This window comes from Pongo pygmaeus, chromosome 7 (genome assembly GCF_028885625.2).
Source record: "Pongo pygmaeus isolate AG05252 chromosome 7, NHGRI_mPonPyg2-v2.0_pri, whole genome shotgun sequence".
Taxonomy (NCBI): Eukaryota; Metazoa; Chordata; class Mammalia; order Primates; family Hominidae; genus Pongo; species Pongo pygmaeus.
In genome coordinates, this window is record NC_072380.2 from 23,387,654 (window position 1) to 23,415,518 (window position 27,865).

The following is a 27,865-nucleotide window of genomic DNA, read 5'->3' on the forward strand; positions in this document are numbered from 1 at the left end:
TCTCAAAGTGCTGGGATTACAGGCGTTGAGTTATCACGCCCGGCCACACCATATGATTTTTTGGAAGGTGGGGGAGACATCAGTCCGTAAGAGAAGGTTTGCCTAAGTAGAGAGCAATAGGAGTAGGGTGTCAGGAGCGGCCAGTTCCCAGGTATACACGGGAGCCAGAACCCACAGGTTCCCGAAGGCTTAAGATAGGGCGGGAAGGGAGAAATAAAGGGTGATTGATACACTGTGGGCTTGAACGAGTGGGTGGGTGCTGGTGCCATATATTGAGATGGTGAGAACCTGGGGAGGAATAAACTTGAAGGTTGGCCTGGGATAGAGCCCAAGGCATTCCAGCTGTTAGAGGTTGAGTAGGAGAGGAGGAGCCAGAAAAGAAAACCAAAAGGGGCTGGGGAGGAAAAAGGAAACCCGAACCTGTAGGGTGATGGAAACTGAAAGAGAATGGCCATCATTGAGTTCTGCTGAGAACCAGGCAGTGGGAGCCCACTGTTCCATGGGCAGGCACAGAGGGAGGCATTGTCTGCAGATGACAGAAAAACAAGAAGAGAACCCAGTCTGCTTTTCACTATCACCGTGTGCTGACAATTCTAAACAATGTGGGTGATTTATTGGTCTAAGTTCCAAATAACTATTGTGGATATCCGAGCTTCAGTGGGCACATTCCTATCTCTTGGGCTTTACTAACTCTTGTACTTGGAAGTTCATCCAGAGAACTCACAACGATACCGGGGGCTGCCCTCACATACTCACTTTGCAGGTAAGTTCTTAACGGTTTGGAATCACTAGAGCTCATTGTGGTTGCAGCTTGTGTCTTCAACCCTTAGGATAATACGTATTCCTGTGTTTAAATAGTAGATTCAAAATAAGCCAGGACAGTGTAGTAATTGTAAAGACCAAAGACACAGAGCATGAGTTACTGTAATTATGTCATTCTCTATGGCCACCTGGAGTTTTGCTTGTGTTTAACATTTAAAACAGTGGGCCAGGTGTGGTGGCTCATGCCTGTAATCCCAGCACTTTGGGATGCTGCGGCAGATGGATTACTTGAGTCCAGGAGTTCAAAACTGACCTAAGCAACATAGAAAGACCCCATCTCTACAAAAATTAAAAAATTAGCCAGGCCTGGTGGCACACGCCTGTGGTCCCAGCTACTCGGGAGGCTGAGGTGGGAGGATCACTTGGGCCTGGGAGGTTGAGGCTGCAGTGAGCCATGATTGTGCCACTGCACTTCAGCCTGGGCAACAAAGCGAGACCCTATCTATCTCAAATAAATAAATAAATAATAAAACTGGAAAAGAACTAACCATGTGGTATGCTTTTATTTGGTAAGTGAAAATTTTAGTTCATCCATGAAATATTTTACCAAATTTGAATATCTTTAAATGGAAATTTATTCTTTTCAAAGTGTTCATTGTTGTTCAGCTAAAGAACAAATCAAGACAGTACTGATTATTACTTATTACCATGTGATTATTACCAAAAATAACTCTATTGTATGGAGGAGGAAGATGTTTAAAAATGATCAGCTCCTCTGTTGTCAAATATGGTAGTTATGCCACCAAAATAGTCAATATTTTATCTTCAAATATAAATACCTAAGGGCAAAGCTTACTATCTTCTGGAGGGGTATTTATCCTTTTATTTATTTGTTTATTTATTTTGAGACAGGGTCTCACTCTGTTGACCAGGCTGGAGTGCAGTGGTGCAGTCATGGCTCACTGCAGCCTCGACCTCCTGGGCCCAGGTGATCCTCCCGCCTCAACCTCCTGATTAGCTGGATCCACAAGCACGTGCCACCTCACCTGGCTAATCTTCGGTATTTTTTGTAGAGATAGGTTCTTGCTCTGTTGCCCAGGCTTGTCTCAAGTTCCTGAGTTCAAGTGATCCACCTCCCAAAGTGCTGGGATTACAGGTGTGAGCTACTGCGCCTGGCCTTATCCTTTTAATTGCAGAAGTTGGTGAGGAAAATAATTCAGAGGTTATTCTGGCCAACACAGAGAAATTCTGGGTGAGTTGAGGAAAACATCAAATGAACTGTGTCAGCGTTCATATTAAATTAGCTGATGGCCCCATCTGTATTTTCACAGAAATGACTCGTGTGATGTTTTAGTTTATTGAGTTTCCTTGAATATTTTCTCTTTTTCCAAAGCTATAAAAACTAGTGATTTCCTAATATTTCCCTCTCAAAGCAGTAAAGGGGCTCTAGGAAATTGAAAGGAGGGAATTGGAAAGTTGGACTCCAAGCCTGTCAGCCCAACTTCCACCAGAACGGACACCATTTAAACATTAAAGTCCAGGTGTTATGGGCTAAATTGTGACCCCTCAACATTCACATATTGCAGCCCTAACCACCCCCCAGTCCTCCTCCACTCAGAATGTGACTGTATTTGGAGATCAGGTCTTTAAAATGGTGATTAGGTTAAAATAAGGCTGTTAGGGTGGGCCCTAATCCAATAAGACTGGTGTCTATATAAGAAGAGGAAATTTGGGGATCTGGCATGGTGGCTTACACCTGTAATCCCAGCACTATGGGAGGCTAAGGTGGGCAGATCCCTTGAGGCCAGGAATTCGAGACCGGCCTGGCCAACATTCCCCGTCTCTACTGAAAATACAAAAAACTTGGCCCAGCGCGGTGGCTCACACCTGTAATACCAGCACTTTGGGAGGCCGAGGCAGGTGGATCACAAGGTCAGGAGATCGAGACCATCCTGGCTAACATGGTGAAATCCCATCTCTACTAAAAATACACACAGAAAAATTAGCTGGGCGTGGTGGCACGCACCTGTAGTCCCAGCTACTCGGGAGCTTGGGAGGCTGAGGCAGGAGAATTGCTTGGACCTGAGAGGTGGAGGTTGCAGTGAGCCAAGATCGTGCCACTGCACTCCAGCCTGGCTGACAGCGAGACTCTGTCTCAGGAAAAAATAAAAATAAAAAAAAATTAATCGGACATGGTGCATGCCTGTAATCCCAGCTACTCAGGAGGCTGAGGCACAAGAATTGCTTGAGCCCAAGAGGCGGAGGTTGCAGTGAGCTGAGATCGCGCCATTGCACTTTAGCCTGGGTGACAGGGCAAGACTCTGTCTCAAAAAAAAAAAAAGAAGAAGAAGAGGAAATTTGGATACAGAGACTCCAGGGGTGCACGGTGCACGGAAGGACCACCACGTGAAGAGGCAGCAAGTGGGCAGCCATCTGCCAGCCAAGGAGACAGGCCTCAGAGGAAACCCAACCCTGCTGACATCTTGATCGTGGACTTCCAGTCTCTAGAACGGTGAGAAAATAGATTTCTGTTGTTTAAGCCACCCAGCCTGTGCTACTTTGGTATGGCATCCCTAGCAAGCTCATTCACCAGGGTAATATTTGTTTGAGCAGAGGATTCCACAGCTAATAACTGTTGGAAATCACTGGAATTGAGCACAAGCTTTGGGATGTTCACCTCGGTTGGAAGCACAATGTTGCTATTTAGTAGCACATTAATATTGGGACCCAATTTTTATGTCTGTAAACTGGGGTAATAACACCTACTTTGAGGGATTTCCATGGGGATTGTATGCGGTAATGGATGTAAAGTGCCAGGTGCACAGTAGAAGCCCAGTTAATGAGGATGCTGACCCCAGCCCTCCCCAGGACCTGGGCTGGGCAGACACTGCTCTGGTGACTTTAGTGACGCCATGTCCTGCCCAAAGGGACTGCGCTGGGGAGGGCTGGAAATCAGTGCACTTTGCAATTAAGGGAGGGTCACTTTAAAAAATGTTTGCTGAGTTAGGCCGGGCGCAGTGGCTCACGCCTGCAATCCCAGCACTTTGGGAGGCCAAGGCGCGCAGATCACGAGGTCAGGAGTTCGAGACCATCCTGGCTAACACGGTGAAACCATGTCTCTACTAAAAATACAAAAAAAATTAGCCGGGTGTGGTGGTGGACGCCTGTAGTCCCAGCTACTCGGGAGGCTGAGGCAGGAGAATGACGTGAACCCAGGAAACGGAGCTTGCAGTGAGCCAAGATCTCACCACTGCACTCCAGCCTGGGTGACAGAGCGAGACTCCGTCTCAAAAAAAAAAAAAAAAAAGAAATGTTTGCTGAGTTAATAAATTTTCAAAATTTTGCCAAATTTGCAAATAGTGCTACTTTGAATGATTTGGGAAGAATAAAAAGTAGGTATATCCTGCAGCTTATGAAAATCACATGCCTATATTATATATGCACTATAGAGATATGCATTTGGATACATACATTACAGACAATTTTATGTGAAAAGAGCAGGATCATCATAGCACTCAGAGACAACCACTGCCCTCATTTCAGTATATTTTCCTTCACCGTCTTTTCTATTGCCTTTTTTTTTTTTTTTCTTGAAATGGAGCCTGGCTCTATCACCTAGGCTGGAGTGCAGTGGCTCAATCTCAGCTCACTGCAACCTCCGCCTCCCGGGTTCAAGCGATTCTCCTGCCTCAGCCTCTGAGTAGTTGGGATTACAGATGCCATGCCTACCACCACACCTGGCTAATTTTTGTATTCTTAGTAAACACGGGGTTTCACCATGTTGGCCAGGCTGGTCTTGAACTCCTGGCCTCAAGTGATCCGCCTGCCTCCGACTCCCAAAGTTCTGGGATTACAGGTGTGAAACACTGCACGCAGCCTCTATTGCCTTTTGTTTAGTAAATGAGATCAATTTTGTGTCATTTTTTTCATAACCTTTAAACTTTTAAACATAGGTACTTCTTATGCCGTTACAAAGGCTTAATATTCATTTTTAGTATCTATTTTTCCTCCATCCCCTTGGGCCCCAATGTGGCCACAGACAGGCTCTGATGTGAGGTTGGCTTTTGAGCTAGGGAAAATAAATCTGGATTTTTTAGAAATTATTTTATTTTATTTTACTTTTTGAGACGGAGTCTCACTCTGTCACCCAGGCTGGAGGGCAGTGGCACGATCTCGGCTCACTGCAACCTCTGCCTCCTGGGTTCAAGTGATTCTCCTGCCTCAACCTCCTGAGTAGCTGGGATTACAGGCGCCCACCAACACGCCTGGCTAATTTGTATTTTTAGTAGAGACAGGGTTTCGCCATGTTGGCCAGGCTGCTCTTGAACTCCTGACCTCAGGTAATCTCCCTGCCTCGGCCTCCCAAAGTGTTGGGATTACAGGCATGAGCCACCACGCCGGGCCATAAATCTGCATTTGGAGGTAGTGTCCAAATTTCTGCAAAGTCATTTCATTGTAAGGAGACCTTCACAGGAGACCCCCTCACCCTACCTGGGTTCCCATGACTCTGGCCCTTTAAGAAGAGGCTAGAACTCTGGAGAGGTTGAGGTCTCCTGGGAACTGAGGGACAACAAAAGTGTCAGAGATTTGGGGGGTGTGGTGGGGAATCTCCTGGCTGGGGTGGCACACACAGAGGCTAATCAGGTAGAGTGGGAACTAGGGAAGATGACTCATTTCCCTCTCCCACCAGCCCCTGCACCTCCGCACCCTCCCGTCTCTCCCACTTTCCCTCTCTAGTTCTGGCCCTTTCTCTACCGTCTCTGCCTTTCTCTGCCCTTTTATCATTCCCACCGCCTTGGCTCCAGGATGGTCTTCACCTCTGGAAACAGCTCTGGCTTATAAGAGTTTCTTAGTTGATTTTCTTGGATTTTTTAGGTTAAAAAAAAAAAAATCAAAGGTTGGGTGTGGTGTCTCATGCCTGTAATCCCGGCACTTTGGGAGGCTGAGGCGGGAGGATGGCTTGAGCCAGGAGTTCAAGACCAGCTTGGGCAACATAGTGAGACCCCCGTCTCTACAAAAAATACAAAAATTAGTCGGGTGTGGTGGCGTGCATCTGTAGTTCCAGTTACCGGAGGCAGGAGGATGGCTTGAGCTCAGGAGTCCAGGTTACGGTGAGCAATGATCATGTCACTGCACTCCAGGCTGGATGACAGAGGGAGACTTTGTCTCAAAAACAAACAACAAACAAACACAAAAACCACCAAAAACACAAACATTCTGCAAACAGTGAGAAGTTGATCTCCTCAAATGTCTAACCTTTCCAGTTTTTATGTCTTTTTGTCAATTTGCTTTTGCTAGTACCCGTTTAAAAAAAGGTAAACACTAGAGGCATGCGTAAATAGCCTTGACTTGTCCTGAAGTGAATATGGTTCCTCTGTGCTTCTCCATTTAGCCCTGTATGGTGTTTTGATCATTTTATTTAGATCCTTAAATGAATTTGCATAGAGTTGTTCTAACTGTGAATTGGGTAAAGAACATATAATAATGTTTCGCTTTTTGAAACATTCTCTCTGTCACCCAGGGTGGAGTGTGCAGTGGCGTAATCTCGGCTCACTGCAAACTCTGTCTCTTGGGTTCAAATGATTCTCATGCCCCAATCTCCCGAGTAGCTGGGATTACAGATGTCAGCCACCACGCCCGGGGTTTCGCCATGTTGGTCAGGCTGGTCTTGAACTCCTGACCTCAAGTGATCCTCCCACCTTGGCCTCCCAAAGTGCTGGGATTACAGGCATGAGCCACCACGCCCAGCCTCTTTTTAATCCATTTTAATGTTTGTAATATAATTGAATTATCCTACCTCTGGTTTACTTGAAACACTTTGGTGTTACTTCTATCACTGATTTTTTTTTTTTTTCTGGCTTCCTCTCCCCTCCCCAGTTATATTTTTTTATATGGGCAGTGTTTCTTTCTTAACCAACTTCCCTAACTTCTGGCAATTATTTGGAAAATATAGCATTTACTGACTTTGCCACAGTTATATGCCTCTTCTCCTCCCCACCATACTTTGGAATGTACTCTGGGGTTCCTGTCCCAATTTATGGCAATTAAGAAATTGCTTTTGTTTTTACATTCTATAGCCCTGCTTTCAAGATTTATAATATTTGTATGCCATTTTATTGCTCTGATTATTTAAGTTAAGTGAATGTTTTAAGTAAATGAATTATTTAGCCCAAGGTCTCTTCTCCCAGGTCATCCCAGCTTGTGAGTCATTTATTTGAATTCATCTCTTGGTTGTGGGGACCATATCTTCCAGTGGCTTTCCAGGAAGGACCGTGAATCTCAAAGCATAATTCAGAAATATTTCGTTAGCTGGGTAACTAATTCACAAGCACACCAAGGAGACAGACATTAGATTCTTACCAAGGGACAAAGACCTAAATAAATAAATAAACAAACCAGTGGGAGGATTTATAAACACAGAAGAAAAAGGTGCCAGCCTAGGCAGGGTGATTTTTCTAATGATTAGCTGGAGGCTATCAAAGAGGCTAGTCTGGGCGATCTATTCTGGAAGAGATTGAAGAGGTCACTAGAGAAAAAAAAAAGTAAGCTGTCTGTGGATTTTGCAAGATGTCTTTTGAGTTAAGCTGTGCAGTAAACGTGGCAGGCTGTCCCTACACAGTGTCTGCCAGTATGGCCTGGCATCTCCACCTGACAGGCCAGCATCACTCCATTTCTTTTGGCAGAATGTGACTGCAGGTTTGAGAATATCTTTCTATTGCCATCACAGTTTATAGAATTTTCCAGTCTTAACGTTTTCCATCTAAAATTCTACAGATATTGTTCCATTGTTTTCTGGCAGATGAGTTGCTAAGAAAATTTATTAGCCACTTAATTTTTTTCCTTTGAATTTTACCTAAATCAAAATTCATTTTTTTAATTCTCAGAGAAAATATTTTTACGATAATCTGGATGAACCTTTTATTTATATATTTATTTTCTAGAACACCATTTTAACCTGTAGTTCACATTTTCTTTTGTTTTAATAAAATATTGTTGTATTTACATTGTATGTGTGTGTGTGTCTGTGTGAGAGACAGGGTCTGACTCTGTCACCTAGGCTGGAGTACAGTGGCACAACCACAGCTCACTGCAGCCTCAACCTCCCAGGCAAAAACAATCCTCCCACCTCAGCCTCCCAAGTAGCTGGGACTACAGGCATGCGTCACCATGCCTAGCTAATTTTTTTTTTTTTTTTTTTAGACAGAGTCTCACTCTGTCGCCCAGGCTGGAGTGCAGTGGCGATCTAGGCTCACTGCAAGCTCCACCTCCGGGTTCATGCCATTCTCCTGCCTCAGCCTCCTGAGAAGCTGGGAATACAGATGCCCGCCACCACGCCCGGCTAATTTTTTTGTGTTTTTAGTAGAGACGGGATTTCACCGTGTTAGCCAGGATGGTCTTGATCTGCTGACCTTGTGATCAGCCCGCCTCAGCCTCCCAAAGTGCTGGGATTACAGACATGAGCCACCGCACCCAGCCATGCCTGGCTAATTTTTTAAATTTTTGGCAGAGACTGGCCACTCTGTTGTTAGGGCTGGTATTGAACTCCTAGGCGGAAGTGATCCTTCTGCGTTGGCCTTTCAAAGTGCTGGGATTACAGGTATGAGCCATCGTGCTCAGCCTGCATTTAATTTCTTTTTCCTGTAATTTTGCTTTTTTCCTCAGGTATACTAATTGTCCATATTTTAAATCTCCAATATTTATGTTTTTGTTTAACTGCTTGAATCCCTTTGGCCTTTTCTTTGAATTCCATGTAATTTTCTATTTGGAGTTTTTCTTTTTCTTTTTTTTTTTTTTTTTTTTTTTTTTTGAGATGAAGTCTTGCTCTGTCACCCAGGCTGGAGTGCAGTGGCGCGATCTCGGCTCACTGCAAGCTCCGCCTCCCGGGTTCACACCATTCTCCTGCCTCAGCCTCCCAAGTAGCTGGGACTACAGGCATCCGCCACCATGCCTGGCTAATTTTTTTGTATTTTTAGTAAAGATGTGGTTTCACCATGTTAGCCAGAATGGTCTCGATCACCTGACCTCGTGATCCGCGCACCTTGGCCTCCCAAAGTGCTGGGATTACAGGCGTCAGCCACCGTGCCCGGCCTCTATGTGGAGCTTTTCATGTCTGAGAGTGGCTTTTGTTCACAAAAGACTTTAGTTACTCAGATTTTAAGTTATGTTAGTTTATAAAAATAACATTTAAATACGTAGTTTTTACTCTGTTTTAAATTTTAATTTATAAGTATTACAATTTTATTTATATATCTAATCTTTTTATAAAATGAGAACAACTTTGTCAAACTTAAAGTGACAGAACAAATTTCACTTAAACATTTGGTCGCAGTTTTATTTTTTATTAAACATTACAACTCTATTTATAAATTTGATATATTTGATGTCTTTTTCCATTGAAATTTTTATTGAGAAACTTACAGAGTCTCATGCAATTGTGAGAAATATACAGAGAGATCCCATGTACCTTTTACCCAGTTTCCCCCAGTGGTAACATCTTGTAAGCTGTAGTACAATATCACAACCAAGATATTGACATCAGTGCAATTTACTAATCTTACTCTGTCAATCTCCCCAACACATCCTGCCACTCACTACTCCCTTTTCCTAACCCCTGCAAACTCTAATCTATTCATCATTTCCAAAATTTTGTCTTTTCAAAAAGTTTATATAAATGGAATGACTAAGTAACACTCTGGGATTGGATATTTTCACTAAGTTGTCAAATGAATGTGTGTAAAGTTGCTTATAGTATTTCCTTATTAGACTTTTGCTGTCTGCAAGGTCTGTAATGATATCCCTTACTTCAGTTCTGATATTTATAATTCGTGTCTTCTCTCTTTTTTTGTGTCAGTTTTATTAGAGGTTTATTAATGTTACTGATCTTTTCAAAGAACCAGCTTTTGTTGTTGATTTTTTCTACTGCTTCTCTGTTTCAGTTTCATTGATTTCTGCTCTTTTTAATATTGTCTTCCTTCTCCTTTCTTTAGGTTTATTTTGATCTTTTTCTTTTGATTTGAGACTTTTCCTTTTTTCCTAATATATGTATTTAGTACTATAAATTTTCATCTTAGCACTGTTTACCTGTGCCCCACAAATTTTGATAAGGTCTATTTTAATTTTCATTTTACTCGGTGAATTTTCTTTTTTTCCTCAGGATTTTCTCTTCGACTGATGGATTGTTTAGAAGTATGTTGTTTAGTTTCCAAGTGTTTAGGAACATTCTAGCTACCTTTCTGTTATTTATTGCTAGTTTGATTCTATTGTGATCAGAGAACATACTCTATATCATTTCAATTCTTTTAAATTTGTTGAGGTTTGCTTTATGGTCCAGGATATTATCTACCTTGGAATATGTTCCATACACACTTGAAAAGAATGTGTATTCTGCTGTTGTTGGCTGGAGTGTTCTATACATGTTGATTAGATCCTGTTTATTAATGGTATTATTGATTTCTTCTATATCCTTGTTGATTGTTTTCTGTGTAGTTGTCCTGTCAATTGTTGAGAAAGTCTTTAACTGTAATTATAGATTTATTTACTTCTCCTTTGAATTCTATGAGTTTTGGTTTTACATACTTTGCAGTTCTCTTTGATGCTTATATATTTAGGACTGCTATGTTTTCTTGGTAAATTAACTCTTTTATCATTATATAATGTCCCTCTCTGTCTCTTGTAATTTTCTCTGTTTCTAAGTCTACCATATCTGATATTAATATGGCCACTTCTGCTTTTCTTTAATTAATGTTTGCATGATAGACCTTTTTGCATTTTTAAAATTTCAACCTGCCTATATTGTATTTGAAATGAGCTTCTTGCAGATAACATATGCTTAAATGTTGTCTTTTTACACGACTATTCCCACCTCTGTCTTTTAATTGTTATATTTGGAACTTTTACATTTTATGTAATTATTGATATGTTAGAGTATAAGTCTGCTATTTTCTTTTCTGCTTGTTGTGTTTTTCAGTTTTCTGTTTTAATGTCTTCCTGGGGTTACTTGAAAATTTCTTTTAAAGCAATTTTGCTTTGATTGTTCTTTTTTTTTCCTTTTCTGTTGTTTTTTGCTTTGACTCGTCTATTACTTTCAAAAATATATCTATTTATATCCTTTTCAGTGGTTGCTTTAGGTATTACATGACTTGTCACAATCTTTTGGTGTTGTCATTTTACCAGTTTGAGTGAAGTCCAGAAAGCTTACCTCCCTTTACATCCTTTTACCTTCCCCCATTTATAATTGTCTTAAATATTTTCTTGACATACACTTAGAACCACATTAGAGTTATATTTTTCAACTAGCAAACATAATGTAGAAGATTAAGAGGAGAAAAAAGTCTATTATAATTACCCATATTTTTGCCTACTTTGTTCTTTCTTCCTTCCTGATACTCAAATATTTTAAAAAATTGTTTCTGTTTAGAGAACTTCTTTTAGCCACTCTTTTACGATAGGTCTCCTGCCAACAAATTCTCTTAGTTTTCCTTCATCTGAGAATACCTTGATTTTCTCTTCATTGCTGAAGCATATTTTCATGGGTTATAGGATTCTGGGTTAGTAGTTTTCATTTGGCACTTGCAAAATCTTATACCGTTTCTTTTGTTCTTCTGGTTTCTGATAAGAAATCGACAGTCATTCAAATAGCTTTTCCTCATAGGTAAAGTAAGGTGAGTTTTTGTTTTCTTTTTGTTTTCTGGCTGCTTTCAATTTTTTTTCTTTTGCCATTAGTTTTCAGAAATTTAGTAATGCTACATCTTGGCATGGATTTCTTTGGTTTTGTACTGTTTCGGGTTCACTCACCTTTCTAAATCTGTTGGTTTATTTTCCAAATTTGGAACGTTTTCAGCCCTTGTTTCTCTGAGTACTTTATTAACCTCACCCTCTTTCTCCTTTCTTTTGGGGTGACCAATCACAGGAATGTTAAATCTTTTTGTTATAGTCTCATGGGTCCCTTAGGCTCTGTTCATTTTTGTTTTCAGTCTATTTTCTCTCTGTTGTTCTGACTGGTGATTTCTATTGTTCTGTTTCCCAGTTCACTGTTTCATATGGTTTGGCTGTGTCCCCACCCAAATCTTATCTTGAATTTTTGCTCCCATAATTCCCAAGTGTCATGGGAGGGACCCGGTAGGAGGTAATTGAATCATTGCAGTGGGTTTTTCCCATGCTGTTCCCATGATAGTGAATAAGTCTCCTGAGATCTGATGGTTTTATAAATGGGAATTCCCCTGCACATGCTGTCTTGCCTGCCACCATCTAAGACATGCTTTGCTCCTCCTTTGCTTTCTACCATGATTGTGAGGCCTCCCCAGCCATGTGGAACTGTGAGTCCATTAAACCTCTTTTTCTTTATAAATTACCCAGTCTTGGGTATGTCTTTATTAGCAGCATAAGAACAGACTAATACATTGTTTCTTTCCTTTTCCACTTCCATTTTGCTACTGAGCTTTTTATTTGTGATTGCATTTTTCAATTCTAAAATTTCTTTTTAGCTTTTTATGTCTTTCAGGTCTTTGCTGAAACTATTTTTACATTTGTTTCAAGGGTGGTCATAATTGCTTGTCGAAGCATTTTTATTGTGGCTGCTTTAAAATCTTTGTAAGACAATTTAACATTTCTGGCATCTCAGTGCTAGCTAGTATCTATTGATTGTCTGTTTTATTGAGTCCGAGATGTTTCTAGTTCTTGGTATCACAAGTTATTTTCAGGTGAATGCTGGACATCTTAGGTGTTATGAGATGCTGGATCTTATTTGTGCCTTCTGTTTCAGCTGTCTTTCTCTGACACCACTCAAGCAGAGGAGTGGAGGGCAAGCCTTGTTACTGTCAGGTGGGATTTAAAGTCTAGGTTCTCCATGCAGCTTCCTTTGACACCTGAATGGGGGTTCCTCATTACTGCTGGGTGGGAGTGGGAGGTCCCCACTAGACCTCCACAGATACCTTCCTATCTGGGAGGAGTAGAAGCACCTTGTGGTTTTTCCTCATGTGGCCTGCACTAACATCAAGAGGGTAGGGTGGCCTCTTGATTACTAGGTGGTGGTGAAAGCTCTATTGTCCACTAGGCCTCCTCTAATGCCACCTCAGGGTGGAGTGGGAAGGGAGTTTTGTTATTGCCGGGTAAGGGGTGGAAGTCCAGGTTCTCTAGGGGTGTCTACCGACATTGCAAGGGGCGAGGCTCATTAGTGCCTGGAGGGATTGAAAATCCCAGCTGCTACTTGGCCTTCTCTGACCTCGTCCTGGTGGACAGGTTGTGGTGCTCATTACAACCTGGTGAGGGCGACAACCTAGGCTTCCCATTTGGCCCATGTTCATGTGGCTGGGGATGCTGTCTGGCTGGGGTAGAGCAGTCATTTTTGCCATGTTTTCTGTCTTGCTCGGCTGCCCTTTTCCTCACCCATTTCCTACAAGGAAAAAGAGGGTTTTTATTGGGATTTTGCTTTTGGAGGGTTACTTTGTGTTTATTTAGTCTGTATCCATTGGTATTGTTGAGTTTCTGGCTTCCTCAAGCTGCAAGTCTGGTGATTTAGGGCATAAAGAAAACCGAGGAAACTTAGCACTTTGTCATTCCTTGAGCCGTGAGGTCGCTAGCTGACCTTCTTTCTTCTCTCCACCTTTCAGAGTCTTCTTATGCTTGTTTTACATATGATATCCAGGAAGTTTAGTTGTATTTAGTGGAAGGAATAGGAAAAAGTATGTTTTTTTCCATCTTCCCCCAAGTCTTGATTTCCTTTTAAAACACATTAAATGGATCACCCAGCGGCTATGAAGCAAGACCTTCCTATGTGCCATACTCAACAACCCTCACTGATTTTAAAATACTGTAAATCTAGTTCTCTTTAGTATTGTAATAGTATTTACAACTTCATCAAATTCTCTTATATCTGCCCATTTAAAATTGTACGCCTGAGATCCATTTTACTTTTAAAATTGGAATCACTACCTAATGTATTAGACAGATTCACTAATATGCCAAACACATGTGAACATTACAATGACGTCAAATAACAAACGTAAACTGGATATTCGTAAACCTAACTTTCCTGGGGTGGAAAGACACTTAAGCATGAAGAGAACAATTTGTCTTCTCAAACAAGCTGAGCTTACTGCATGGACAATTCAATGCCTGTATTCATGACCTTTTCAGGCAGGCTGTGGTTGCTTGGAATGAGGAGTTGTTAGACTCAAACACAGACTTCAGAGCTGCAGGTGCCCAAGGTGATCCTGCCCGTGGCAAGGAGAGTGTGCTAGGTTGTCATTTAGGGTCACTATGGCAGTGGGGGACTCCAGGTTCATCCCCTCAACTGGGGCCGTTTGCAACCCCATGTGCCCTGGATTCAATCCTTTCATAATCTTTCAATCACACCTCCCATTTTGGATAAAATTCTGTAGCTCACACCCAGCCTGCTTCTCCCACTGATAGGGTACATCTAATTTATTTAACCCTTGACTTTGGTGCCTGGCTATTGGCCACAGGATTAAGACAATTCTAGGCTGGGCACGGTGGCTCATGCCTGTAATCCCAGCACTTTGGGAGGTCGAGGTGGGCAGATCACCTGAGGCCAGGAGTTCGAGACCAGCCTGGCCAACATAGTGAAACCCAGTCTCTACTAAAAATAAAAAATTTAGCCAGGTGTGGTTGTGCATGCATGTAGTCGCAGCTACTTGGGAGGCTGAGGCAGGAGAATTGCTTGAACCCGGGAGGTTGCAGTGAGCCAAGATTGTGCCACTGCACTCCAGCCTGGGTGACAGAGTGAGACTGTCTCAAAAAAAAAAAAAAGACAATTTTAATGACATGCTAAAGTTGGAGAGTCTTCACCTTACAGTGTTCAAGAGCAGGGGGTTGACAGGCTAGACCTGGGTTTGAGTTTCAACTCTCTGGGTCTCCCTTGGCTAAACCTCTGTTTATCCCCATACCATAAGGGTAACAATTTTCATCTGAGAGGGCTGCTACAAAGATTAAAGTGCAATTTGTTTTTTGTTTGTTTGTTTGTTTGTTTGAGACGGAGTCTCGCTCTGTTGCCCAAGCTGGAGTGCAGTGGTGCAATCTCGGCTCACTGTAAGCTCTGCATCCCGGGTTCACGCCATTCTCCTACCCCAGCCTCCTGAGTAGCTGGGACTACAGGCGCCCGCCACTGCGCCCAGCTAATTTTTTGTATTTTTAGTAGAGACGGGGTTTCACTGTGTTAGCCAGGATGGTCTTGATCTCGTGACCTCATGATCCGCCCGCCTCAGCCTCCCAAAGTGCTGGGATTACAGGCATGAGCCACCACGCCTGGCCCCACTAAAGTGCAATTTGTTTGGCAAGCTTTATGTCAATAAGTAGTAACTATCTTGATTTTTGTAAGCCTTTACTCCATATCGCTGATTTGTTTTCAGCATTGTTGACTCTAGCTTTGCTGGTTTGATGATGAACATGATTGCCTCTTTCACGTCTTTCCAAAGCTCTGACAGTTCTCTTTTATCTCAATTCATAGCTTACCCATTGAACATGGAAATCAGGCTTTGACTTCCTTGAGAGTGTGAAGCAGTTATTAACTGGAAATTTCTTGTTTTCTCAAGAGAGTCTTCCAAAATATTCTTATCCTGTATCTGTTCCCTGCTCTGCTTTCTTTCTTTCTCTCTTTCTCTTTCTTTCTTTTCTTTTCTTTCTTTCTCTTTCTTTCTTTCTTTCTTTCTTTCTTTCTTTCTTCCTTTCTTTCTTTCTTTCTTTCTTTCTTTCTTTCTTTCTTTCTTTCTTTCTCTCTCTCTTTCTTTCTTTCTTTTTCTCTTTCCCCTCCTTCCTTCCTTTCCTTCTTTCTTTCTTTCTGTAGAAATTCTGCCCATCCTTTGTGCTGCTTTTGTTGGATTTACTCACCTTTGAATGGGAACCATTCTGCCTTACCTGCTGTTTTCCCCTAAAGGTGTGGGTAGATGTGCTTTGACTCCCTTCCCTGTTTATCTAGGAATCTCTAGATAACCTCCACCCATGATGGAGACCTGGACACTGATACCTTTTTTCCTGTTTAACCTCTGAGTTGCCTAAAGAGGGTTTGGTAGAAACTAGATTCCTGGACAGCCTTCCCCTGGAGCTTGTTCCTACTGAGTCTCTGAATTTGTTGAACACCTCAGTAGCATGACCCAGCTCTAAAGAGGCAGCGACATGGCTTGCTTCCTGGGTTTTGGGTTTGTTCCTCCATTTCGGGGAGGTACAGCCACTTTGTCGAAAAAGCTGGGCCTCTTTTCAGAGAAAGCATGTGGTGCTAAGTGGACTTGCCTCTCAGCCTCACACTGCCTAGTCCAGGGAACCTGGGCAGACAAAACAATGCCATGGTGTGGCCTGCTCCCACTTCCATTAAGCCAGCATGGAGCGTGGGTAGGGCTGGTGGAACCAGAATCCAAACAGGTGCTCTCTGCTCATCCTTTTTCCCCAGGAGTTGAGTGCCCTCCAGTCTAGGGCACTGGGGACTTGTCAGATCTCCTGAAGCTCCTCTCACAACTATGCCCAGAAAGAAAATTCATGACGCAGCTCCCTGAGTTCTCTCTGCACTTTGGTTTTGTCTTTATTCTAGGTCCTTTTATATTCTTCTTGCTGGGTATCTGGAAAGATAGGTTTTGTAAATATAATATAATGCTACTGCCGTTTTTAGAAATGCTTTGGAAAAAATTGTGAGACAGCAAAATGCACCTAATTTTTTCTCCATTTCTCCATCCCCAAGCCACTTCTCCCAGTCAGCTTTTTGAGGGACAGCCCTCCCTCTCCCATCCCGCCTGTGCCTTATGTCAGAGCCCACTCAGACTGCCCCATCCCTGACCAAAACCTAGGTCTTAAGTGCCCTTAGGTCAGTGCTTCCAGATTCAGAGTGACCAAGGGATTGCATTTTAATTACTTTCAGGGAACAGAACGATTTCAACCCTGGTGTCCTAGATTATAATCATCCATCCCACAGGCTGTCTGATGGCAAGAATTTTAAGCCCCATTTAAGGTGGACGCTGGAATTATTTCTGGATGGAGCAGAGTAGCTGCAAATCACTGCGATAGTGGCTGCCCAACCCAGTAACCCACAAGGCTAGCATGCCTTGTCAGTGCCACTGTGGTGTGAATTAGACCTTTTTACAGGTTACATCAATGCGGGAGAAGGAAGGGCAATGATGGGCAAGAGTGCTGAAATATCTGGTGCTCAGAAACTTCCTTCCTCTTTATTCCTCTGTTAGGTCCCTGGGGAGGGGAACAATGAATGGGAAACCCTAGCACCGCCGCTAGCTAGCATATAGTACTATTAGGTTGGCGCAAAAGTAACTGCGGCTTTTTACTTAATGGCAAAACCACAATTACTTTTGCACCAACCTAATAGTAGCTGAACAAAAGTGTTTGTTGAACTTAATTGATCATACAAGACTGTGCCAACATTGAGAAAAAAAGAAAAGAGCCCATCTTGGAATCAGACCAAGACTATGGAATGTACTATCTGTGCAACTTGAGGCAAGTTATTTCACCTTTCTGGGTCTCGGTTTTGCGATGAATATGAAAGCTAGTCGTGTCGCTCTAGGAGAAGCGGTTTGTGTTAGTGGCAGGTGCGCCCCCTCCCAATAGGTGACAAGAACACTCCCTCTCCCGTTCCTGCGTTACCTCCCCCAGGCCGCGCAGTGGCGCTGCGTTTCTGCAGCGGCCCGGGCCTCTCTGGGGCGATCGGGCGCGCTGGCCTCTGGGGACGCCGAGGGCGGCTGCGACGCGCCGAGAGGCCGCGGTGAGTGCGGCGGCACTGGGGGGTGGTCGTCCCGAACCCTGGGCTCCCCGGTGGGAAGGGGCAGCTGGGCTGCGCGGAGCAGGCCCCCATGAGCCTCGGGAAGGAGCGCAGTGCAGGGTGTGGAGCCACCCTCAGCATCCGACCGCAGGCGGGGACGAGAGCCTTGGGCAGGAGCCGGGAGACCCCTTCCCTGACCCCTGACTTGCCGGGGGTCCCTGGCATTACTTCCCCGCCGCCGAGCCGTGGACCAGGGGGTTTCTAAGGTCCTTTCGGTGCCAGCATTGCGGGGTCTCGGGTGATTCGGGGGTCTGTGCTCTGATACCCGGCCCTGCCCGTCTCTCTTACAGGCTCTCCCACCTGTCACCCTGGCCCTTCTTTGCTTGGACGGTGTCTTCCTCTCCTCAGCCGAGAATGACTTCGTCCACCGAATCCAGGAGGAACTGGACCGCTTTCTGCTGCAGAAGCAGATGTCAAAGTAGGCTTGTGTGAGGGGCGAGGGTGCCCCCTTGCTGGGAAGGGCAGGGTTCCCGAGCTGCCTGTGTGCCCTCCCCCAGGTGGTGCCTGGCAGCTGGCTCAGACCTTGGCCTTTAGTCTTAATAACGCCAGCCGCCTCTTTCAGCTGCATCTTTGTAATTCTGAGCATCACCCCGAGACTGAAGGGGCCCGGCACAGGGATGGGGATGGGACCTGTGGGTCCCTGCGATCACCTCTATCTATGCTCAAATCCTTTGCAGTCCACCTGGGACCCAGGGGGGCAGAAGGGAGCCCAGTGTTAATCCGCGATTAACCTGGGAGTGGACTTGGTAGGGGCCAGGCCCTGGACACCTGCTCAGCACTTCTTCCCCTCCCTTCCCAGGGTTCTTCTTTTCCCCCCACTCTCCAGTCGCCTCCGGTACCTGATCCATAGAACAGCAGAGAATTTTGATCTCTTGAGCAGCTTCTCCGTTGGGGAGGGATGGAAGAGGAGGACGGTCATCTGTCACCAGGACATCAGGTGTGTAGCCTCCCACCTTGGAGTGCCTGCAGCCGTGGTGTGTGGGTGGCCAGCTAGCTGGTCAGCCTTTGGAAGGGCAGGGCTGGGTGGATCCAGGGCTGGGACCCCCGGGCTGCTGCCATTCCTAGCTGCAGCCGCTCAGCCAGGGCTGCTGCCATTCCTAGCCGCAGCCGCTCAACCAGGGCTGCTGCCATTCCTAGACGCAGCCGCTCAGCCAGGGCTGCCTTTTGCATCAACAGTGGAGCAGATATGCAGTTTGTGGAATTCACTTGGCAAAATCAGCTATACGGTTGGGCCAAAAGAGAGAGAGAGATCTGTTTAAGTAGTGGGTATGGGGGCGGGGGGCGCTCCCTAGCATTCCTCTCAGTGAGCTTGTGCCCCACAGAGACCAGAAGAGTACCTGCTGGGCTTCGGTCCCCTCTGTTCCCCTTTGCGTCTCACAGTGAGCATCTTACTTTAATGACTATGATCCTAGTGTTTGAAGTGACATGTTTTTCTGATAGCATACTTCTTAAATGCAAGAGCTTACCTCCCCTGGTGTGTAATTGAAGATGGACTGATCTCTAATTTGGATCACAGCACTAGAGGGCAAGCTGGCTGCTCTGTGCTCATTCAGAAGTGACAGGCTCCACTGTGATGCCTTCCTAAGGGATTTTCGAGGGTCATTTTGGCTGTGGTTTTTGCCTAATGCTGACCTGAATGTCTCTCTTGAATGACAAGTGGCTCTAGTAAATCATTTTCCTTTGGGCCCCTACACACTCTGATTACTTCCTCCCATTCCTGCTCCAGGGTACCCAGTTCGGATGGCCTCTCTGGCCCCTGCCGCCCTCCTGCCTCCTACCCCAGCAAGTACCACGGTCCTCGGCCCACCTCCAACCAAGGAGCAGCTGCGGTTCCCCGAGGTGCCCGGGCTGGCCGGTGGTATCGTGGACGCAAGCCAGACCAGCCTTTGTATGTGCCCCGGGTGCTGCGCAGGCAGGAAGAATGGGGGCTGACCTCTACCTCGGGGCTCAAGAGAGAGGCCCCAGCTGGCAGGGACCCAGAAGAGCCTGGAGATGTTGGTGCTGGAGACCCCAACTCTGATCAGGGACTCCCTGTGCTGATGACTCAGGGAATAGAGGACCTAAAGGGCCCAGGACAAAGGTGTGAGAATGAGCCACTGCTGGACCCTGTTGGCCCTGAGCCCCCGGGGCCTGAGAGTCAGTCAGGGAAGGGAGACATGGTGGAGATGGCCACACGGTTTGGGTCCACCCTGCAGCTAGACCTGGAAGAGGGGAAGGAGAGTCCGCTGGAGAAGAGGCTGGTGGCAGAGGAGGAAGAGGACGAAGAGGAGGTGGAAGAGGACGGCCCCAGCAGCTGCTCGGAGGACGATTACAGTGAGCTGCTGCAGGAGGTGATGAGGCTCTTGAGCCCAGAAAGGGAGGGCGGAGGTGAGGTGGGTGTGGCCGTGGGTGGATGGGGACCAAGGGTTATGGTGTGGAGAGCAGGGGATGTGCAAGGGGAGGTAGGGCTGGGTGTTGGGTGACAGGGATTCCTTAGGGAACACAGGAGATGAGGTGTGGATTTGGGTCCCAGCCCAGCCATGTAGGAGCTGCTTGACCCTGGACAAGTTAATTTGTTTTGCTGAGTCTCAGTTTCCTCTTTTGAAACTAAAACCAGATGATAATACAGCCTTCACTAGGTCATGGAGATGGACTCTGTGTGCAAGTTCATCGTTGTGTGTTACGGATGCCAGTCATGGAAATTACTCTTTAGCCTGAAGTTTTAGCTTATAAATCTTGTCTCCTTGGGACCGTGCGACTGCCCCTGAGACTGACTGTGGGTTCGGTTGGGAGGGTGGCATCTTTTATGGCTATTTTGTACATGAAGAATGCAGACCACAGACCTGCCAAATATCACATTGCTAGTAGGGGAGGGAAAGGTCTTGGACTTGCCTAGCTCTGCCTCTTACTGACTTTGCAACTTTGGGAAAAATTACTTCACTCTTGGGCCTTCAGTTTCCCCATCTGTAAAGCAGCTTTCTAGAATATAGTTTTCAGTATTCTATGGAACATTATGTGTGTAATTGCCAGTCACTTAGTGCGGACTCCATACAAGTAAGTGCCCTCCCGTAAAACCCACGTCTTGACCTTCCAGCCCAGCCTGCCTGCTGCTGCCTTTCCCAGACTTTTGCCAGGTGGACCCCTTCTCCCCGCAGAGCTCTTAGCGCGCGGGCTAGTGGTTTGGAGCTCTGCGTGTCCAAGCTCCCCTTGCTAAAGGGTCCAATCTCTCCTAGATCACAGACAACCTGACGAAGAAGGAGATTCAGATAGAGAAGATCCACTTGGACACGTCCTCCTTCGTGGAGGAGCTGCCTGGAGAGAAGGACCTTGCCCACGTGGTAGAGATCTATGACTTTGAACCAGTGCTCAAGACGGAGGACCTGCTGGCAACATTTTCTGAGTTCCAGTGAGTGGTGGCCGGGAGAGGAGCTAGGATACCCCTTTGTAGCTGGGGGTGCTTGCCTGCCCCACCCCCAGCGCCTAATGCTTCAGCAAGAGAGACAGAAAGTGGGTGTGTTGCCTGGGCTCCGTATTCCTGGGCAGCTCTCCCTGCCGGCCGTCCCTCGGGAAAGAGAGCACTTATTTGTTGGTTGTAGACACACCCTGGAGGCCCTAGACCTGGGCTGCCCCCCTGCATGGCCATACGCCTGCCAGGACGCCACTCACCCTCCCTCAGTCTCAAGGGACATGGCAGCCTCCTCTCGTCCTCTTGCCTGCCTCCCAGCGGCTGCTCAGTGTGTCTCCAGCAGGCTATGGGCCACCTCCATGTGGGAACTGTTTCTAGGGTGCACTGAGCAGCCTGCTGGGGCAGAGTGGAGGTCGGAATGGTGGCCAGAGGCTGTAGTGAGAGACACGACTTCCCTCCTCCTCAGCTTCCCCACATGCCTTTAGATCTACCCTCCTGTCTTTCCTTCTTTTTTCTTTTCCTTTTTATTCTCATTTTGCCTTCTCCCCTTCCCCTTCTTTGTTCCTGCTCAGGCTTTCTTCTCTTTTTTTTGAGACAGGTTCTTGCTCTTTTGCCCAGGCAGGGGTGCAGTGGTGTGATCACAGCTTGCTGCAGCCTCAACCTCCTGGGCTCAAGTGATCCTCCCACCTTGGTCTCCCAAGTAGCTGGGACTACAGGCATGTGCCACCGTGCCCAGCTCTGCCTAGGCTTTCAGAAACCCCTTTCTGTGGCTGGGCGCGGTGGCTCATGCCTGTAATCCCAGCACTTTGGGAGGCCGAGGCAGGCGGATCAGGAGGTCAGGAGATCGAGACCAACCTGGCTAATACGGTGAAACCCTGTCTCTACTAAAAATACAAAAAAAAAAAAAAATTAGCTGGGCGTGGTGGCGGGCGCCTGTAGTCCCAGCGACTCCGGAGGCTGAGGCAGGAGAATGGTGTGAACCCAGGAGGTGGAGCTTGCAGTGAGCCGAGATTGCGCCACTGCACTCCAGCCCGGGTGACAGTGTGAGACTTCCTCTCAAAAAAAATAAAAAAAAAGAAATCCCTTTCCGCGTGGCCCTCGTTAACTCTGCTTCCTAAAGCCTTCCCCTGCGCTCTGCCCCTGAGCAGGAGAGCCGAAGGGGTGGCTAGGGGCAACACGTTCTGGTCTTCTGTTCTCTATACTTTGATGGTGCAGCAGGCTGGGGCCCCTGTGCCTTCCTCTGCCCGGGTGGGGCCACACTGCCTTAGGCCTCTCACAGGCTGCAGGGTAGGTGGCACCTTCCTGAGCAATAGGAATAAAGCTGACAGGAGCATGGTGGCCTTGCTGGTTTGAGGTCCTATACCCCTCCCCCACCACAGAAACCCTTTCTTCCCCAGCCTCAGACCCCATGGCCTTGGCTGGGCTGAGACAGGCCTGTGAGGAGTCTCTTCCTCCTTGGCATCGTGCCATATGAGCTCTCTGAGTCCTGGCTTCTTTAGTTCTAGAAACTGGTGACCTGCCTGACATATTGACAGGAGTGACATTTGTCTTTCTGAACCCGACCATATGGGCTTCAGAGGAAGTTTGCTGCAAATGGTTGTCTCCGTCCCAGAAGAGATGGGACCTTGCCCGGGGCTCATGGCATCTGCGGGCTGGAGGCGAGGGGGTGTGGCTACGGGATTCGAAGAGGAGTTTGACCGCTTGCTTTCCTGAATGTGCTGTCTCCTCTCTCCCCGCACAGAGAGAAGGGGTTCAGGATTCAGTGGGTGGATGATACTCACGCACTGGGCATCTTTCCCTGCCTGGCCTCAGGTAAGGCACCCCTGGTGGGCCCGGCCCTTGCTCGGATCCCCACTGAGAGGGAGGACCCTGGGTGGAGGCCACCATCTCCTGGGCGCAGGCTCAGCTGAGCCAGTGGGCTCTGGGGGTTTTGTTCCCAGCCTAAAACCCAGGGGGAGCTGAGTGGTCTCTGGCCCATAATAATGCGCCTTAATGAAGAAGCCCTTCCTATTGTGTTAGTGCTTTCAATGAAAAGGCATCAGATTCAGGCGACCTTTGCTGAGGAAGGTCACGGGCCAAGCCCAACAGATGTCCCTGTATTAAATGAAACCACAGCAAAGTGCTGCTTTAACGGCCAAAAACATTTGAATTGCGGAGATTTCATATGGTTCAAGTAGACACATTCTTACTCGATTTTCGCTTCAGCCTCAAGATGTAGGTCAGGTTACCTCCATTGTACAGCTGGAGAAACTTAAGGGTCCCAGAGTGCCAGGGGTTCACTTCAAGTTACACAGCCTCTCGGTGTCACAGCTGGGGGCACCACACTGCCTCATGACTCCAGTGCTCCTGTCCCCCTCAGTCACTTGCCTGCATTGCCTTGCCACACCACCGTGCTTACATTTGGTATAATTTATAGTTACCCCCGCCACGCCCCCTTTACTGGGCTTCCCAGAAACAGCCTTCTGAAAACCTGAGCTGGGTGCTGGGAGCGCCATTGCTGCTGGGGCCCAGTCCGGAGGGAGGGGGCAGCATTTAGGGAGGGAACAGGGCAGGGTGAGGTCTCAAACCCCAGAGAGGGAGATTGTGGAAAGGAAGGCAGGGAGGGAGGCCAAGAGGCTGCCCTGTGCTGCGAGAGGAATGAGCTCTGGCTGGGGTTGGCCATGGCGTTCTGGTCTCCACAGACTATGGCGAGAGCAGGTTCCCTGGCTTCAGTTTCCTCTTCTGTAGAACAGTGGGCAGCTTGGACCTGAAGCCTCTCCCAGCTCTGTTCTGCCATACTCTGTAAATAGCCGGGGTGCTGCAACGCCAGGCGTGACTCAGGGCAGTGAACGCATGTTCCCTGGAGGGTCTTGAGTGGTGAAAGGGAGAGAGGTTGTGTTTAGCCCTGGGGCTTTGGAAACTGGGAGCCCGCCTCTTCTGATGTCAGAATCACAGCCTCACCAGTGCTCTCCCCGACCAGCCTGGGGTGGGAGTGTCCTCTGAGCGCAGGTGTCCCTGTGTAGGCCTGTGGGGCTCTGGGGCACGAGGCAAGCAGGTGGCAGTCGTCTCTTGCCCATCCAGGGCAGTGTCGGAGCAGCCCTGCCCTGAGCTTTGAATAGGTGCACGACACGGCTGCATGGGTTTGGGGTGGTGGGTGTGCCGCGGGGTCCTGAGGAGGAGGGAGTGGCTCCACACCTGCTTTCTTTCCACAGCTGCTGAAGCCCTGACCCGGGAGTTCTCGGTGCTCAAGATCCGGCCCCTCACGCAGGGAACCAAGCAGTCAAAGCTGAAAGCCTTGCAGAGGCCAAGTAAGGAAAGCGGATGTCCCTGGATAGGGAGGCTGTGTGTGCGTGTGTGTGTGCGTGTGTACATGCGTGTGTGTGTGTGAGCATGTGTGTATGTGTGTATGTATGCGTGTGTGTGTGTGCATGTGTCTGGTTTGGGCAGGGTCTTCCCCTCTGTTCATTCTTCCCTCTTGACTTCTCTGCTGTTTGGGAGCCCTGGGCTGCAGTAGCCAGTGGGGCTGTGTTCCCCCTCCCTAGCAGGCCTAGGCGGGTCTGGGGCAGGGGTCTCCCTTGGGGAGTGGCATCTGCCAGCTGCTGTACAGGGAGGCCCCCCTGCTTATACCCTCTTCTGGGCACAGGGAAAAGCTTGGTCTTTTTTCTGGAGGGCCCTGGAAACTGTATCCCATAGGACCAGGAAGGGCCTAGGCTTTGGGGTCCTCTCCGGGACCCCCAAATGGCTCTGTCAGTTACTTCAATTGGTCTCAGTGACACTGAGGAAGTCACTCAGTGTGTGAGTTGGTTTCTTCTTCTGTAAAATAAGCAGACTCTTCAGTCTGGAGGATTGAATGAGAGCCTGGCATACCTGCCTGGAGCCCTGAGGGCACATAGAAGGTACCAGATAACCGTTAGTGCCTCCCTTTCCCCTTCTCCTTCCAGAAACCATGGTGGGAGATTTTAGACACGAGTTTTCCATCACTTCAAAGTAGCAACTAGTAAAATGGACGTGCAAGAGGCTTGCCGAGGCCAGCTGTGCTCTCGTGGGTGGTTACGTAGCCAACATGGTCCAGGGTTTCTTGGAACAATAAATATCCTGTCCATAGGTCTGTGAGCTCTGGGTGTTCCATCCTGACTTGATACCCCTCCCAAAGGACCCTAAAAAGCAGGGAGGTATGCAGGATGAACCCCTCAGCCCCCTTACTATAGAGACAGAGAAACAAGGGCATGGAGAGGCGACAGGTTTGGGTCAGCATCCCCTGGGGGGGCCAGGATCCCTAAGTGGGCCCCCTCTCACGAGCATCTGGCCACACCACGGGCACAGCTGGGCCCAGGCCCCACACGTGTCACACGAGAGGCTGGCTCTGATGGCCTCTGCGGCTGCTGTGTTGCTGGGGGAGAGGCAGCCACGACCTTGTGTTTAGGTCCCCACCGTGGGGCTTTCCTTCTAGAACTCCTGCGTCTGGTGAAGGAGAGGCCGCAGACGAATGTGACTGTGGCCCGGCGGCTGGTGGCCCGAGCCCTGGGACTCCAACACAAAAAGAAAGAGCGGCCTGCTGTCCGGGGTCCGCTGCCGCCCTGAGGCCTGGAGACCCAACCGGCCTGGATCTGCGTCCCGACGTAGCTGGCGCCCCCAACACCATAAGCCTTCACAGACGCCGGAGCAGCCCCGCGCCACCCTCGAGCTTCACCATGGGGTATGGTGGGCTTTAGTTTAGTCCCAGAAAGGGAGAAAAAAAATAAAAACTCACATTGTTCTAATGTGATCACTTTGAAATGTGGTCTGTGGGGGACGCTAGGGGGTGCTGTTCCACCTTGCAGTGCAGGCGGGCAGCTCCTGAAGGAAGGTCACTTGAGGAGCTTGGCTGGGAGGATCCCCACTGGGCCTGCAGGGCCTCTGTGCACAGCCTGCCCAATTTTGGGAGCTGGGTTGCACCTGCTGTGTAGCACCTGCCCACACTCCTTTGGCAGTTCAGGTATCCAGCCTGCTGGCCTGTGCTGTGGGACAGTTCTGGGGACCCCTTGGGCTGGTCCTGGTGTTACCTGTCAGTGCCAGTTCTTGCAAAATAAATGTAAACAAAGGCAAGAGGTGAGATATGAATGCGCGCCAATGCCCTCATCAATTGTGGTTTGAGTGGAGTTGGTACCGAGGTGGTCCTACCTACCCTCTAGTTTGCTGGGCCTTAGCATGCTGTTGACGCAAGGAGAAGTCCCCGTGTCTGAGTGAGTGAGTGGCTGGCTTAGGCCAGCCACCCCCACTGCCACTGGGAATTGCTGGGAGCCCCTGTCCTGTGAACGGATGCCCTCTTGCTTTGATAAGCTGCCTGGTGGCTGTTTAAATCTAGACTTCCCATCCAGCCCTCGCACAACTCCTATGCCTCCTGACAAGTTTCAGTAAAAACCACAGGAGTTCAAGAAAGATGATGACTCCTGTTCCGTTACTTCTTGTGATCTCCTTAGACTGCTTCTCCCAGAGGGTAGGAGCTACCCCTTTTGGAGTCTGTTGAAGGAGGTTCCCTGGTGGCCACCCTGGGCTGGAGGGGATCTGGGGACCCACGTCCACTGGAGGAAACCATGAATGTATCTGAAGCTCTGCTTCCGGCCACTGAATATAGGAAGCCTGCTGCTCAGGGCCCAGGTGCCGTGGGTCAAAGGAAACACAGACACGTTTCATAAATCTTTTATTCCAAGTTTCAAGTATGTGTAAGTGTCTGTGATGACACATGGTGCTCAGTGAGCGCCCTGTCACCCAGGACCCTGGTTATAGCACCGTTGAATCAAAAACCCACAGAATTGGAACAATAGGAAGATGAGTCACTTACACAGGTGGGTTGGTTTTTCCTTAGATTTGTACTTCCAAGGGCCCAGATGTCCAATATTAAATGCCAGTAAATTTGTGTTTCAAAAGTCTGCGAAAATATAATAGTATCTTGAAAAACAAGGGGGGGTTGTGGAGAGAGAAGCACCAAGTCTGAGCTCACCAAATCAGAAAACATGTGGCACCAATATCTATGTGACTATAATAGACTGGAGGGTTTCATTGGAAGAGGGGTCTAGGTATTCAAGTTTGCTGAAAATGACCTAAGAGGAGGAGAAATAGGATTCGGCCTGACCCTCTCTGGGGGGCTGATGAGCCCGCATTTGTCCACGTGTCACTGGAGGAGTGCAGCTCCACTATGTCTGTGGTGAGCTCGGTGGCTTGAATGGGACAAGCTGATGACAGCCTGTCTGTGGGCCTCATCCCGGTCAAGATTGGCTCTCGGTGCTGCTCCAGCAGCTCTGTGGACAAACCCCAGCCCCCAAGGCCTTCTCAGGCCCCAAGGGTCAGGCAGCAGCCCCCCGTGAATGACGGGAGGGTCCTCTTCCTCCTGACCTTGGACACGGCTGTAGGGGTCTGGACAGGGTGGGGGTCGGGCTGGGTGAGGGCGCATGGCATTCGTTCAGACTCAGTTGTTGGGGCAAGTCCCACAGAAGATGTGGTGTGGCCTGAAGACAGGAGTTGACCACGCAGGCTTCTTTACTGCGGGGACAGCTGGTTGTTTAAGAGCCCGCTGAAGTGCTCAAACTTTTTTTCCGTCTCTTCGCTGAAGGAACCACCTGAAGAGCGAGAATCGGGGAGAGAGAGTGGACAAATGAGATGCTTGGGCCTTGTCTGACCCTGAGCCGGGGGAGTGGGCCTCAGGGGCTCTGCTGGGGCCACCTCTGTGTGCCCTCAAAAGGACAGGTGCCAGGCACTGGCCATCTCTAGGGCTGGGCACATAGCAAGTGCTCTGTCAAAGTTGAGTGAATGAGTGAATAAATATAGCGCCTTTAATTTTAACCTTTTGCTAAGAGTGAGGCCCATGACTTTTCCTGCAGAGGAAAAAGCTCTGCCTTCCCTTTTGTTCCCTAAGCCAAGCCCTATCATCCAAGGAAAAAAGTGTCTTTATTGGAGACTAGAAATAACAGTAGTTTGCTAGCTTCCAGCTC

At 47.7% G+C, this 27,865-nt stretch overlaps 2 protein-coding genes across 6 annotated transcripts in view; one reads left to right on the forward strand and one right to left on the reverse strand.

Moving 5' to 3' along the window:
- Positions 1-1,815: 1,815 nt before the first annotated feature.
- Positions 1,816-25,662, forward strand: R3HCC1 (R3H domain and coiled-coil containing 1). 4 transcript variants are annotated; one of them, XM_054498035.2, is made up of 8 exons: positions 1,816-3,274; positions 17,824-17,951; positions 18,333-18,470; positions 19,260-19,863; positions 20,746-20,918; positions 22,660-22,730; positions 24,110-24,205; positions 25,348-25,662. In XM_054498035.2, exons 2-8 carry the CDS (start codon positions 17,944-17,946, stop codon positions 25,476-25,478), a joined length of 1,221 nt encoding a protein of 406 aa, XP_054354010.2. In that variant the 5' UTR covers positions 1,816-3,274; positions 17,824-17,943; the 3' UTR covers positions 25,479-25,662. The 4 variants fall into 4 exon arrangements, with proteins under 4 accessions (XP_054354010.2, XP_054354012.2, XP_063525426.1 ...); XM_054498037.2 differs by lacking the exon at positions 1,816-3,274 and adding an exon at positions 5,315-5,406; XM_063669356.1 differs by lacking the exon at positions 1,816-3,274 and adding an exon at positions 11,999-12,077.
- A 902-nt stretch (positions 25,663-26,564) lies between these two features.
- LOXL2 (lysyl oxidase like 2) overlaps positions 26,565-27,865 on the reverse strand; it is a 103,132-nt gene continuing 101,831 nt past the window's right edge. For both annotated transcript variants that reach the window (XM_054497368.2, XM_063669354.1), the window contains exon 14: positions 26,565-27,493. In XM_054497368.2, coding sequence (XP_054353343.2) covers positions 27,414-27,493 — 80 coding nt within the window. In that variant the 3' untranslated portion in view covers positions 26,565-27,413. The remainder of the gene's footprint in view (positions 27,494-27,865) is intronic.